The sequence below is a fragment of the Odontomachus brunneus genome, unplaced genomic scaffold (assembly GCF_010583005.1).
Source record: "Odontomachus brunneus isolate Ranch 3 - 2012 unplaced genomic scaffold, Obru_v1 Obru_scaffold_066, whole genome shotgun sequence".
NCBI classification, from domain to species: domain Eukaryota; kingdom Metazoa; phylum Arthropoda; class Insecta; order Hymenoptera; family Formicidae; genus Odontomachus; species Odontomachus brunneus.
Window position 1 is genome coordinate 1,495,593 of NW_022639516.1, and position 15,990 is coordinate 1,511,582.

At 45.9% G+C, this 15,990-nt stretch overlaps 1 protein-coding gene across 3 annotated transcripts in view; it reads left to right on the plus strand.

Moving 5' to 3' along the window:
- The window catches only part of LOC116846648 (protein deadpan-like), a 186,141-nt gene extending 177,529 nt beyond the window's left edge, over window positions 1-8,612 (plus strand). For all 3 annotated transcript variants that reach the window (XM_032820759.1, XM_032820761.1, XM_032820758.1), the window contains one exon: window positions 4,614-8,612. In XM_032820759.1, coding sequence (XP_032676650.1) covers window positions 4,614-5,660 — 1,047 coding nt within the window. In that variant the 3' untranslated portion in view covers window positions 5,661-8,612. The remainder of the gene's footprint in view (window positions 1-4,613) is intronic.
- Window positions 8,613-15,990: the final 7,378 nt, after the last annotated feature.

The following is a 15,990-nucleotide window of genomic DNA, read 5'->3' on the forward strand; positions in this document are numbered from 1 at the left end:
CTCTCTCTCTCTCTCTCTCTCTCTCTCTCTCTCTCTCTCTCTCTCTCTCTCTCTCTCTCTTTCTCTCTCTCTGTCTCTGCTTCTCCTCTTTCTCCTTTCTCTCACTTGTTCGTTAAGGGATGTCCAACTGCGAAACGGGAGGCGAAACTCGTTGAAAGCGGACACCCTGTAAGTGCCGTCACGCAGAATTTGCCGGACGAGCTGATCAGGTGCACTCGGAGAGAGGGGAGAGGGGAGGGCGTAGGAATCATCGGTTTTCGCGTTCGTAGATTTTGCATACATAGAGTGACAGCTGCGATAAAACGCGGTCAACTTTCCTTCGCATCATCGCGAAATTAAGAGTCGCGCAATCTCTCGGGAGTCGCGAAGTCTAGTACGGATATTCGCGCGAAACGGTAGGATTGATCGCGAAGAAAGAAAGAAAGAGGAGAGAAGAAGTGTACACGCGCGGCGGCGTCGATGTCGTCGCGGGCGCCGCGTGTTTGAATACTCGGGAGAACGGCTGCCTCGGGCATTGTTTGCTCCGATCTTTACTTAATTCCTCCGTCGCGCTTATCGTCTCGCCGCCTACCGACGCGCAAAACTCGTCATTTTTCTCGCACGAGCGCGCGGCCTCGCCGACGGCGATACGCGGCGCGATATCGCCGCGTTGCGTTGCGTCACACCGCGGCGTGCCGTCAGCCATTTCCGTCGTATATCTTCATTGGTGCGGAACTCGAAGCGTCGAGTCGATTGTCGGCCTGCCTCGACAAAGCGCACTTGTCACGACACAAAGCCCGCGCCGCCCGCGCGCGCCTGTACCTGTCGCGCGGCGCCTTTATCGAAACGCTCGCCGATAAAGATGCGGCTGACTGCGCGAGCTCTACCCCTCCCGCTCGTCCCTACCTCGCAACGAGAATTTAATTAGAAGCATTTTACCCACTCATCGTGACGTCCCGCAGCGTCGGGGTTCCTAATTAGTTTTCGTCGAAATTAGCATACGCAAGACACAGTATGATGGATCTTGCAAACTGTTGAATGGAATCGAGTAGTGTTGCACATTTAAATTTTTTCATCCCTCGTGGTTCTATGTTAACTGCCCGTGTGCATTTCCAACAAATCCGATCACTCGCCCTTAACTTTCATAAAGGAGCCCGATAAATTTAAAAACGGCGCAAATTTGTTTGCAAATTTTGATGTTATCGTGTTATTATCTCATAGCTAAGTTTTCTACAGGTCATCTGGCAATTACTAATAACCTGTTGTGTGCAGGTAGAACTCATTAAATTGAACACAAGATTCTTCTATTATTTCGCAAACAACCACATGGATTTTTAATTATTAATCAAAAGAACATGTTTAAAAATATCGATTTTCAAGAAAATTATGTAGTTCAAATAGTTCCCTAACTCTGACGGACTCAGACTCTACTGTATACCCCCAAGAAAATGATTGCACCTGGGGGTTTAAGTCTACCTCGATGCTATGTTACGTTTCAGTCGATTCTATGAACCATACATATATGTTGTCGCATCAATTAAATACTGAAAAATACTGAAACTTGAAATAAACGTGATTTACACAATGCTTTCGCCAAGTAGGAGAACTTTTAGGGATCATTCGAGGAGAAAAGTCGCAAACAATTCTGACAGCCTCATCAGACTTTGATATTCAATTGGAAAATATCATTGAACCGGCACGTTCGTCTCCCAGGGGGTGCTGGAGCTCGCGCAGCTCGACGATGGAATGGGAAGGGTGGCGTGCCAGAAATTTCGGGCGACGAGACGTCGGGCGAAATCACGGCGGCACGCCGTGATATACGAAGCGCTGCGAGGGTGGGCAGGAAGGAGGAAGGAAGGAGCGAGAGTTCCCGCGGGGCAAACTTTACGGCCTTATAAAACCGGCGGTCGAGGCGACGTGTCCCGCAGTTCCATTCCCCTCTCTTCTCCCTGCCGACCCTCCCCCAACCCGGAATCTCATTCTCCGAAAGCACCGCGCACATTCTTGGTCCGCGCGAGCCTGGCGCCTTCGCGTGTACGCCGTGTTCGCGAACTCTCCGCGAGCTGAAAGCACCAGTGGGCGATAAACCGGAATTAGCTGGGTCGCGAAGGGCGAACAGGATGGCTCGAGATAAGTTTCGAGCGGGCGGTAAGATCGATCGTTATAAATTAACAACTTGCCGATCTGCTTTTAATTAAGTAACGATGCCCTGTTCTCTCCCCCGTCCCCTTCGCTCCCGCCGACACTTCGCGCGCGCCGTGTGCGATCAGAAATACGGATCCTGTTTCCCTTAATTGCTGACGCACGTGGTTAACCTACATTCGCGAATCCACCGACCGATATGCTCGATCTCTCAGTGTCGAAACCACCGCCTTGCCCCCTTCCCCCCACCGTCACTCTTCTCACGCGAGAGCAACCTCTTCTCCGGCGTGCGGCGGATTCGGTTGCTTTATTTTGAAGCAGCGACCCATAAAAGCTCTCTCGCGCGTCGGGTGCGGCGAACGAGGCGAGCGAGCGAGCGAACGGGCGGCGTTTCTCGGCTCGCCGGCAAAATTATTGTCGGCGGCACGCGGCGATAGTTCCGCCGGCGAACGTCGCGCGCTCGATACGTCACCGCCGCCGCCGCCGCCGTTGCCGGCGCGCCGTGTGAAATATAGCGTGCGATACGTTCCGCGATTAGAGATCAATCGCGCCGCTTCCGCCTGAATCACCGCGGCCAACGCCGCTGCCGCCGTCGCTTCCACTCGCAATTCGGCTCCCTTCCGCTATCGCGAGCTGTCGCAGAGACCGCGCTCTGCAATCTCCTCCCCGCACCTCTGTCACTCGACCTTTTTTCTCTTTGTTTTACTCACGAGTAAAGTGTAAGGGAAGTTTCACACCTTGGTAGAAAAGCAGAAAGAACGCCAATCAGAACTCGCGCCGTGTGGTCAGGTGTAGTTGACAGTTTCTGCTCTTCTACCAGCGCGAGCTCTGATCGGCGTCTGCCTTTGTGTTTTCTGCTTTCCTACCAAGGTGTGAAATTGACCTAACAGCCGACGAGGCCGACGTGGTCTCGTGAATTTTGGCAGTTCCTCGACAGTCCCTTCAAATTTGAGACTTGCGCGCGACTGTTTGATTCCTCGCAGAAAACGCTCGCAGCAAACCGCGTGGAATTTCCACCCCCAATCCAACCCTCCCCGCGTGATGTTGCCACGTGAAAAAATGTCGGGAGTTCGCAGCGCAACGAAATCGCCGATCGCTAATCAGCAGGAGCTACTCTAAGCGCGCGCGCGTCAATTAGCGCGCACTGGCGCAATTCGCGCGATAATAATCGGCCCTGAAAAGTTGGCGGCGTCGTCGGAACGCCTGGCCGACGCGAGCCGAGTTAAAGAGCGTTTTATCGCGGCGGCTGTTATCGCCGACACGTACGAAATAAATTACGGGCCGTGCCGGGACGGTGCTCCTGGGTCGGCCGGGGGAGTATCGGGTAACAAATAATCACGGCGTGCGCGCGTACGAGAGAGAGAAAGAGCGCCCGCCCGTTACTCGATCGAACCGCGGATTAAAGAGCAAACGCGAAATATTCAATTACGCCTGGCGGTCGATAATGACTGACGCGCGATACCGCTCGGCCGAGAACAGAATTTCCAGCGCGTGATATATTTTTCCGTTTCATCGTTGCGCGCACCGCAGCGAAACCGGCGCGCCCGGTATCTATCCGTGAGAATAACTCTCGTGGTGTTAATCCGCGCGCACTCGCTACGTTTGCGATAATTATTTAAATTTGCAGAATTATGTGTGAATAACGGCGGAGAGCTGTCGCACCTTACGACAGTCCTTACTTTTCTCACACCCTTTTCAAACGACGCGAATTTCTAAGTGTGGACGCGAATTTCGCGTCCACACTAAGATACTTGACAATTTATTCGTGGGATATAAAGTCTATTTCTGTAAAATGGACTTTGCACTCGAAAAGTAAATTTTCAAGTATTTTTTTCTCACTTAGTGCATTTGTTTTCAGTTTGCGCGTTTATTTGTCAGTTATGGTGGAAATAATATCTTCAAATGTCGAATCTATACGTGGATCGCAAAGTTAGACAATGAGAAAACACTTGAAAATTTATTTTTGTGAGATGTAAAGTCTATTTCTGTGAGATAAAGTTTGTTTCCGTGAGTAAACTCCCATAAATAAATTTTCAAATATTCTTTTTTCTAGTGTAATGCATTTTTGAGTATTCTTGTGGAACTCTCTAAATTTCTACCTTCTTGAATCTCGACGAAACATGAAAGTTCACTCGAAGCGAGAGTGAATGTTTAACTCGAGCTTAGAAGTGAATGTTTTAATCGATTAGAATTAATTTAAACCTGTGACGGTGTATACGGTTTACACTTCTTCAACGGCGCGAGCGAAAATATTCACCATTTCGACCATTGGGAATGGAACAATTCGCGAGTCACTTGTATTCGAGTGACTCGATTGTCACTCTGCCTTTCGAGTGGAATTTCGCTAGAATAAATGTCGAGATATAATATACTGTCGATCAGATAGCGTCGGGTAACAATTGCGAGATACTTAATGACGACATCCGCGAAAGTATAATTCCCACACGACAGAGGTTTGTTTTGCATCGCCGGGTCACGTTGTCGTGTTGCAGGTGAGCCGTTACCTCGATGCGCCGGACATCATCACGGGCAACACCACGCCGATGGACCCGGCGGTGAAGCAGAGGCTGCTGCGCCACCTGGACAGCTGCGTATCGGAGTTGGACCTGGATCTGGGTTCGCGGCCCGACAGCGGCCTGGGCAGTAGCCCAGGTAGCGTGACGGATCGTGTGGCGGGCGCGACGAGCCCTGGTCCGCTGGACCACCACGTCGGTGGCTCAGTGGGCCCGCACTGCAGCACCGCGACGGCTCTCACGCCCGCCGGCTTGATTAAGTCCGAGATCCCGGAGATGGAGGCTGCGCGACCAGACAGCAGCACCACTGCCGGCGACGAGAACAACAACAGCAGTCGACCGACCTCGGCCTTCAGTCAGGTGAACCCAGCGGCGTTGGACCCGCACCACCCGCACCATCCGGCGGGCTTGCCGGTCGACCATCAGGCCTCCACGTCGCAGCAGAATCCCAATATGCTGTCGGTGGTGCAAGTGATACCATCCCGACTGCCGGACGGTCAGGTGGTGTTCTTGTTACCGAGCCACTACGTGCAACTGGCGGCCGCGGCCGCGGCGAACGGCATCAGCATCGGGCCGAATCCACCCACGGCTATTTGGGCCGCGACCAACATGTCGCTACTCAAGGCCACCGACAAGTTGGCGAAACGACCGCACGAGGACCTCGCGCAGGAGTGGGGTCAAGATCCAACCGGTCTGAAGCCGAGCAAGAGCCCGAGGATGGAGCAGCCGGAGCAACCGTTGGACTTCACCACCACCTCGAAGAAGATGAAGACCGCCTCGAGAAGCACGACGCATCCAGCCGTCGCCGACCAGCAACAACAGCAGCAACATCACCATCATCTTCGGCAGCAACAGCAGCAGCAACAAACGTCGGCTCGTCTGCCGACCGAGGGCGGCGGAGCCATCGTGCATGAAGACCGGCCGTCTAGTCACGCAGACAGCGAGGTCGCCGTCGACATGCCATCTCCGTCACCTGTTGGCCAGCAGCCCGTCAAGGACGAGGAGGGCATGTGGAGGCCGTGGTAAACGGGTAACGAGAGGAGTCTTGCACCCGAGGGGGCAGACAAGAGGCCCTTCTTGCGTCTTTGTAAATAGGATTTTTCGTGGGGCGCGCGCGAAATCGGAAGTCGAAGCGCGCGGCTGCGATCGTCGTCTACCGAGCGAGCGAGATAGAGAAAGGGAAGCAGAGGGAGGAAAGCCAGTCTTCGAGCTCCGCTGAGAGCGAGGTCACACTTGTCGCATAGCCGAGGAAAACGCGGGAAACCTTCAGTCCCAGTCGGTGAGCTTGACGTGACTTGGCATTATTCCGAGAAATCATTTTACGCGTGCACAAGATTCTCCTTTGTCGTAGAAAAACGGTAGATGCGATAACAGTACCGTCTAATTCCTGGTAATGTATACATGGGTGACCTTAGGTCATCTTGGAAAATGAAGTACCGCCGAACTTGGACCGCTATTCTGTACATACTTTCTGATAACTATTGGTATGCTAACGATATCTGAATTACTTTTATTCAATTTTTCATAAAAATTGCTATTTTCATATCTTTTTTTGTTATCTGAATTTGCTTGCTATCTAAATTTGTTATCTAAATTTGTTATCTAAATTTGTTATCTAAAATTATTCATAATTATGACAGACGCTAACGACAGATATCGTCAGTGTGTCGTACCAATACACTGAGAAAAAAATTGTTGGTCTAACGATAGTTATTTTTGTTTCCAACCATATTTTTTTATTGTTCCAACACGAGAAAATGATGGTAGTAGCATGCGTATAATGTCACTAACAAAGTAGAATGATCTCCTTGACTGTAATTTATAGTAATTATTTTTCTGTCTTTCTAGTTATAAAATACCAGATGTTTTTTTATCAGTTTACGGTTATCATGTACAGAGAGTGGCGGCCCTGGAATTTTTTTAGCGCGGAGTGCGCGATATTATTTTTTGTATTTTGGAATAATTGGAGCAGTACGCTCCATCGCGCAGAGGTAAGAGGAGACGATTACACTTGTTTGTGTTACGCGACGTGAACGTGCACGCAATTCACCATTCACCAACGCGCCGTTCGTCGCGGACACTTTCATGGCAATTCGAGAACGCATCGGCATATCGGATGCGCACGGCCGAACAGTTCTTTAATCAGCTCAATAAAATTCCGAATAGGGAACACAGACAAAGTAATTGCGTATCGCGATATTCGTGCGTTATTTACGGGAATCGGCGATGATTCACGGGATCCGCGCGATAACACAATCGCCGAAACGAAATTGCACAATCGGCGAATTTTCATAAGCACAGGAAATTAACACGGTCGCGGTAATACCGAGAGGAATGCTAATTGGCGGGAACTGAAATTATCCTTTCACGTAGCTGCAAGGTCGACGAATTTTATGGACATCGGCCGTACACGTATCTCTCGTTATTACCCGACCGATTCTGAATTTTAAGCTCGATTCGCTCTCTCGAGTCTCGCTCGCGCGAGAAACCGGGGAAAACCGCGGCGAGTGACTCTTACCCTCTTTTTTTTTCTTCTTCTTCCTCGCTCGATGTTTTTACTCGCGCGGAAACGAGAACACGGAAAAGGCGTATGCGCATTCTCGCCTAATAACGCCGGCGAGCGCGCGCCGTTTCTTGCGACGGCACCGCTAATGAAGCCTTTAATTTGCATCAGCGCCCAAAAGCGCCAGACGCAAATTCCCCGCCCAGCGGCCGCGCGCCATTCTCGCGAAAGCGCCGCGCAAATAATTCAGCGCGTTCGTTTTGCTCCGCCGCGGGACTTTTGCGTCGGCGACGTCACCGCAGCGGCAATTCGGCGATCGCGAGTGCAATAACGATGGAAAAAAATGCAACGTATATAGCAGCGCGGAATATTTAAAACCTCTCCTTGTGGCGTCTAATTCTCAAATACGATGCACCCTACATTTCTCCTCTCGCCCTTCATTCCGAAAGTTGCGTAGACCTCGGTCTATTTTCGAAAGCGAAATAAAGTGAACTGTCACGGTTACACGTTAAGCTGTCACGGTTACACGTTAGCATTAGCGCGCTTTGTTAAGAAGGACTAATTCTCTCGTTTTTTTCTTTTCGTAAGAATCAATTTCGTATCCGTAGGTTGTTGGTAGAGAAGCAGTGAGTCGATCCGATGTTGCAGAGTATATTTCACTGTTTAGACTGTTCAACTTGCAACTGTGTCCGAGTTAGTTTTTTCCTACTCTAGAGAAAAAGAAAGAAAGAGAGAGAACGTGAAAAAATCATGAACAGAGACTGGACGACGCGTAGCCCGCGTTTCGCGCGGGCCCGAATGCCAAAGTAGAGAACGAGTGCGAGAAAAATTGTAAAAAAAAAAGGATTATGCGCCTAATCAATTTTCGATTTTCCCCGAAGAGACGAGGAAGAGGAGGAGGAGTAGGAGTAGGAGAAGGACGAGAGGGATGGTTGCCGCCTCTTCGCGACTGAAGTCGTTCGCGCGACTTTTTCGCAATCGTGCGAGCGGTGGAGGTCAGTCTGATGTAGTCGCGCGTAAAAATGCGCCACAAGATAACTGTATGTATGTAAATGATGGAGTAATTAGTTTACGATTATCGAGCAAAAAGAGAGAGTGTATGTATGTGTGTTGTTTGTGAAAGAGAGAGAGAAAGAGCGAGTGCGTGTGCGCGTCTTAGTCCGCCATTCGTGTACATAGTTCCCACCAACCCTGATCGAAACTATTGCTATTTGCGAGATATAGATTTATTTTGATGTTATCTAGGTGTATACGGCGAAAGAGAGAGAACACGAGTGTGTGAAAGAGAGCAACGAGTGTGAACGTAGCGAGCGTGTTGTGCGCGCGATTATTAATATAATCGCGCCTCAGTGTAGCGAGGAGTCACCATCTCACCACCTAATTTACGTCTGTAATTGCTAAATATCCTGGAATTCGAATTCCTTATTCAATGTACTTAGACGCGCAGTCAATATAGTCATATATATTGAACTGTACACCGCATCATCTTATTTATCCTAGCTGAATACGAGATCGCTCGCACCCACTCCCATCGTTATGACTCGATCGTTAGATTCCTCTTTCTAATTGCCTGTATATTTTCACTTGTGTCGCCTTACCGCTGCGTAAACGGACAGGTACAACCTCAAGGCTTGTAAAATATTCCTACGCGAATATTGTTGCAAATATACTGATAACGAAAACTGCTGACATTTCTTCACTTATTGATCCCCGGGTAACGATCGAGTTATCGCGCGGAATGCAAGATCGTCAAATTTCCTCAAATGGCGCGAGCGATCCGGGGTTAAATAAGGTTCGGTAACTGATCCCTCGCGATTTCCGCTAGCCAAAAAAGCCGATCTGAGAATTTCAGCTCGAATACCAAAACGTCGCGCACCGAAATGAAACGTCAGGTATACTGCGAGATATTACTCTTGCTTTTTCCTTCGAAGATTCATGAAATAATCAGCAGTTGATATCACGAGGCTGGACACATGTGTGTTTCGAAGGACCATTGGACAGGTAGGTGCTTAATTAATTATTACTAGCAATCTCGAGTAAACATTTTATTTTATTATCATGAAATTATTTTCTACTCTCATATTATTATATTATCATATTATTATATTAATTATATTTTGTTTCTGTATTAACTCTGCAAATTCCGTCAAACTCGAATGGAGAACCTCAAGACTTTTCGTTATCGTAAAATGCACTAAGAGAAAAAATACTTAAAAAATAACAAATATTTATTTGGATATTAATAACATATTTATTTTAATTTATTTGAATAGAACGAACAATTGCTTTCATGAAGGGCTAAAGTTTTAATAAAATAAGTATTTTCTTATATGTGAAAAATATTTTATATTAATATAAATTGTTTTTATTTAAGTGAAATAAATAGCTCCCTCTCTCTTTTGTAAATATTTTTAGTTAAATAGAACCAATAATTGCTCTCATATATGAGAAATTAATGTTTTAAGAAAATTTATGTATTTTTATTTGAAAAATATTTTATATTATAGTATATATAAATGTTATTCTTTTTTAATGTCCATCGAATAAAATTTTTTATTTGTTAGATATTTTTTCTCGCACACATTGCTTTGCTGGGACTTAAAAAAGAATATATATATACATTTCGGAATTATATATATTTAATATTTTACCAACTCAATAGAATTATCTGCATTTTTTATCCTTATTAATTTTAACACACACATACGTTGATTACGTAAATTCGATGCAGGTAGAATGACCTTTCAAGTTTAACGGAATTTGCGTGTTTTAGGGTAAGCGAGAATTTCGGAACAGTAAATCTGCGAAATATCGAGAGAATTCCGATCATCATTTCCCCATTTGTTCCTTTTTCTTTCGCCGCCGGTTCGTGTCGCTTCGTGCGCTCGACCTTCGACGAGCTCCTTTCGCGGGAAAACGGCGACGGCGGTAACGAGACGACGGCTGGCCGGGGATCGTTAATGCAATTTTTTCTCGACCATTAAACTTTTTGCCGGGGCGTCTTGGCGCGAGTCCTAACGATCGCGTCAAGCGGCGCGCCGCGGCGCGCTACGAGAGAAACCGATTACTGATCGTTAAGAGTCGACCTGTTTGCGCCCGAGAAGTGACCGTTCGCACGCCTTTCCTACCTGTCCGCCTGCACGCGCCGCAGGCGCACGTATAACCGTAAACGTAAACGGCCGGTAAGGTCCGAACGAGCCGAACTCATTTCCGTGGTCGCACTTACCGGAAACCGGTTTTTATCGGCGCGGGCCCCGATATAATGGAGTATAAAATTAACGTCATACGAAGACGGCACGCTTCTTCTCTCGACCGTGGACGAAAATTCCGCAGTGCACGAGATGTCTAGGATCTACCTGGGGGAGGTCCTCTGCGCATCTACTCACTCCGCAATAATAAGCATCACGTTAAGCTTTCAGTCCCTGAGAAAAAAAAGCAGTTGGATCGACGAAATCGGCGGTAAACCACCTTCAAAGAAATATTGTATGTATTGAACAAATTCCGCGTTAATGCAACAATAAGACGTTGATATTGAAGTTACTGATTAAATCATTGTGAATTAATTGATATCACTCATCACAGCAACTATATAATTCATTCAATCGTCTAAACGTTTGCTTAAACGAATTTTGTTCGCTTAAAGTTCCTAGTCTCTCTCGCATTGTCTAATGCTCTCTTTAATGACGTTAGAAGCGAGAAAATGCATGCTAAAAATTCTTGCGAAGTACATTGAAATAAAAATATATATCCATAAAGTAGCACTTGTAATCGATTAAATAAATTTGTAAGATATTCCAGGCATTCCCCTTTTGCTCTAACAATCAATAGTTTATTGTAAATTAATCTAAATAGAAGAAGAAATAGGTTAAGAAAATGGATTGTATGTCACGTTAATTTACGACAAATTATTGATTGTTAGAGCAAAAGGGAAGTGTACGGAATATCTTACAAATTTGTTTAATCGATTGCAAGTGTTACTTTATGGATATGTATTTTTATTTCGATGTATTTCGCAAGAATTTTTAGCATGTATTTTCTCGCTTCTGACGTCATTAAAAAGAGATAGACAATGCAAGGGGCCAGGAGCAAAGTCCAATTAACAATGTTTTCTCTCAGTATGGCGAATTGTATTTGATGCAAAAGATTTGCCATGTTCGTCAGAACATAGAGAACGAAATTATTTAATTTCAAGAGATTAGTAATTTTTATGGATAAAATGAGCATCGTCTTTCTTTTACATATCTAATGAGGACTGTGTTTTAGTCTCCTTTTATAATCTTTTGAGTGATTATTCGAGTGATTCGCGCTCGCCAACCGTTCCCCATAATTTGTAGATCGCGCGCGTACGTTTATGGAAAATTTTCCCCATCGACGCGGGGAAAACGAGGATCGATCGAGAGCGCGTTGTGTAAGTGGGAAAAACGCGATTATCAGCCGACGTGCTTACAATCGGGGCGTTATCGCACAATTCTACGCCGCAACACGCGCACGAACTCGACGCGTAACGGCGACACAATCAATTTTTTGTCATTCGGTAAATAAAACCTGCGGCACGTGCACGTACACACACACACGCGCGCGCGCGCATACATACACGCACACACGCGCACGTAATGGGTCGGTCCTGCCGCGTAGATCAAGTTACGTGATCGCGCAACAATCACGGCAATTATGGATGAGAGATCAACCGATGCGATGCGACACCGTGTCGTGCCGTACTGCGCGCGATTATCCCCGCATATGCACGGCGGCGAGATAGAGACAGACTGGAAGAGAGCGCCTGCCAGGAGGGAGAATGAGAAAACCGCAATATCGACGCGCACTTGGCTACGATTGCTTCCGCGTCGAAAGAATTTCAAGTACGGAATCTTACCTGTTCTCGGTGATATTTTCTCACGAGAAGATCAACTAAGCGCATCACGACTGACTTCGATTCCGTTGAGAATTTTTCGCAACTGCTCTTTAAATTTCTTGGAATGAAATTTCACTGGAAAAGCGAAGTCACTGCAATTCAGGGTGGTTTTTGCTCCTACAGAGCGAATTCTCTACTCTGAATCGTCACTCTGAATATCTTCATTCAAAATTGAAGAATGAACCCAGTGTATTCCGTCGTCAGAGGAACATATTCGATCGATTGAAATATTCGCTCATACGGAGCCAGAATCCACACTAAGCGAAATATTCGCTCCGACGATTTCGAGTGGCATTATTTTCACTGCTGCTTCGAGTGAAAATATTGCCGCTTCGAGTGAGACTCTGCTCCAAGGAGCAGAGAGTATGGAGAAACGCGTGGATAACACATTCGTGCAGTTTGCACACTTGCATATTTTGCGCCTCGTGTCCTTTTGCGTGAGGACGCAAAAGGAAGGAGGATCGAACAAATGAGTAGGCGCAGAAGTGAATGGACGAGGCGAGTGAGTGAATTTTATTACACCTCGAGGCTAAAGTCTCCAGGTTGTAATTTTACAGATGCATAACGAGACGGGAGGCGCAAAGTAGCCGGAGAAGGAGGAAGAGAAGAAAGAAGGGAAAGGGAGAGAGATATATCGGTTTATTATTATCCGAGCGCAAAGGTAGAACGAGAAACGCAATTTATTAAGAGCGGCGGGGAAACGGCGACGGCAAAAAACGGGCAGCAGAAGCAGAAGCTGCGCACTCCCGCCGACGGAGGGTAGTCTTTAAATCAGGAGCTTTTAGATCATATCCGGCCGGCTCTGCTCCAGGTTGCGCAATGTTTTCTTTTCATCCCTGCCCGCGACTCGAGACTTTGTACGGCCGACTAATTGAGCCGTATCATTAGCATACGCCGTCGTCTCTTCGCTCGTTGGTCTGACCGGCTATTAAAGACTCATTATTGCGAGGCTTTATGCGAGCGCGCGTAATTCCAGTTCTCACCGACGCGTTTCGTTTTGCCTCATGACATCCACGATTAGCGACGGGCTCGAGGCACTTCGAAACGTACCTCTATATGTATATCGAGGATCTCGAATCGTCTCGAGCACCACTTAAAATCAGATTCTCGAGGGAGCCTCGCAAATGACCCGAAAGTCTGGACGGTCGCTCTTGAAAGCTTCGGGGATAGACTTATAGAATAGATTGCGCGCTCTTGTGATGACGAGATCGAAGGACAGAGATATGCCGAGTCAGACGCTTTCTCTGTCACACAGTACTGTAGGGCTCGTATTAATAGTTGTTACTCTGAAACTTGTCTCATGTGAGATATATTTTTATTCAGAGTTAGATTCAGAAGTTAGAGTTAGAAGTTTTTCAATCGAACTGTGATATATTCTGACATTTATGTGTTTTATTTATGTACTTATATTTACCTATTCCGCGTGAGTGACATTTATATCTAAAAAACTAACTTTCATTTAATTCTGAATTCAAATCGAAGTATCTTGACTTTAATTTCAAGTAATAATTATTAACACGAGCCTTGGAGAAGGCGATATAAGAGAAACAGAAGAAAAAATCAAAAGAGAGAATGAACCATCGTGGGAGAAAAAGAGGACGCATTATTACATGATTCTCTTCTTCTTCTTCGGTCTTCATACTAATTAGATAAGAAGAAAATTAGACAAGCATCTTGCTCTCTAATGCTCTCTTAAACTGATATTACCTCCATTCCACCTATAGCGCAGCGCGCAATCTATTCTACAGATTGAAGCATGTAACTGGAACCACTTTGTTTTCGTAACCGTAACAATTGTTGCATTCAAAATACAATAAATCGGATATAAGTAGTTCGCAGGTCGTATTGTTTGTCACATGGTTCATTTTATTTTGATGTTATCCACAATTTTTGTTATAGAATAAAAATGAATTCCCATTAAAGAATCGAAGGTGATTTTAAAAAGCATAAACAGGAAAAATTTTGAATAACGCGATACATAGCTCCCTTAGAATCGTGCAATTATTTATTTGAATCAATTTTCGCTAAAATCAATAATCGGCATTATCGCAATAGTTCCACAGTTACGGTGCTTCCCTCCTGAACATGTGTACGCTCTCAGAGAAGTCAACTATTGTCTACTATTCGGGCCATAAGAATCCACGTGCATTCGTGTCTTTTTCATACACTTTACATAAGCTTCAACGCAAATCTGTCAACGCTACGTAGATTTTTGAGACGTTCCAGATTTTCGGGACGTTGGAGAGATTTTGGAAGAATTTTTGGCTTCGCGTAATATTCCAAGGATTTTCCGCGTACGATCGTGTTGCGCGCAAGCTATCGAAGACGGAAATTCGAACTCCCATCGCCAACCACACTCTCGCATCTCGTTCCTTCCCGTTCCACTTTCTTGTCTCCTCTCCCCCCCCCCGCCCTTTAGGTTTTTCCTATCCTCCTCGGCTGTTACTTGCCGACTCTATCCCGGCATTTTCTCGTTGTAGACGAAGTCGTCTTTCGAGCGAGCGAGCGAACGAGCGAACGAACGAACGAACGAACGAACGAACGAGCGAGCGTACGAACGAGCGATCGATCGCCATGCTCGTTCGTAAGATACGATCAACCAAGGGCGGCAATTAATCGGGCGCAATCGAGTGACGTAATTTAGGAGCGGCGACGAGAGCGGCGTAATTACCGATTTTGCGCCCAGCCCAGCTGCAGCGGCGGGGCTTTCGCGACTTATTACCGCGGCGGGTTCGATACCGCGGAACTGGAACGACCAATGCCGAGTCCGTGACTTTTAGACCGAAGGGATTACGCGGCGTGGTTCGGCTCTACTTCCCTGAATTTTGAATACGCGCAAATCAATCGTCGCGCCACGATGTCGATGGCGTAATGGGATGGGGAGAAAAGTTCCCGGCGACTTCTCCAAATTTCGTCAAGTCTCTAGTCAGCTTGAGGAACTTGCTGACACATCTCTCGTGACCGAATTAATATTTTCCCCCGATAACTCGTTGATGTATAAATGATTTTTTTTTAGATTCTTTTAGTAATAAATCCCGCGTGCTGGATAAGTAATGGTAAGCACGTGACTGTCATTTGCCAGAAGTGGCAGAGTTGCGCAGGAATCGCCACACCGAAATCTCTCGAGCGAAAGCGTGCGCGAAATTTCGTTCTTTCGTGATAAAAATTCCGAAAATTCTATACTCTTTTATCTAGATACATTCCGACACCGGGTGTAGTTCCGAAAAGTACTCACCGCCGATTTTTTTGAAACTCAGTATTCTTACGTATTTTGATGCGCTGGTTACGAATATCATAGTGAAAATTGGCGACTACTTGATTTTCATGATAAAAACCATGAAAAACCCATAAAAATTATAGTTTTTTACGTTTATCTCAGTAAGTACGAAAAATCATGATAAATATTTTAGACGAAAGTTTTAGATCTCACAGAGATAAACTTTTTAGGTTCTATATATTTTCACCGTACGAATAATAGTTTTCGAGGAAGTGGAGTATAAAGACAGTAACAGCGTTAACATCTATCGTCGTTGCGGTTAAAAAGTGTTTAACTTTTTTTTTTAATAACTTTTTAATAAATAATGACCGACAGCTAATGTAACGATAGGTAGGGTTAGGTTAGTTTTTAGGGGAGGTGTGGGGGCTAATCGTTCGGTATTTTTCCCGTTTTGCAAATATTAAAAATGTTAAAAATATTCTTTAAAAAAGTTATTAGAGTTCCTTCATAACTGTAAGTCCTCTTTCCTTTATTTCTTTTCGCCACGATTCGGGGGAAATATACTATCTACGTGGCGAAATAACCCGCAGAAGGCATTCGCAAAAATCGAGTATAAAGACCGTAACAACGCTGTTACGGTCTTTATACTCGATTTCCTCGAAAACTATCATCCATACGGTGAAAATGTATAGGACCTAAAATGTTTATCTCAGTGAGATCTAAA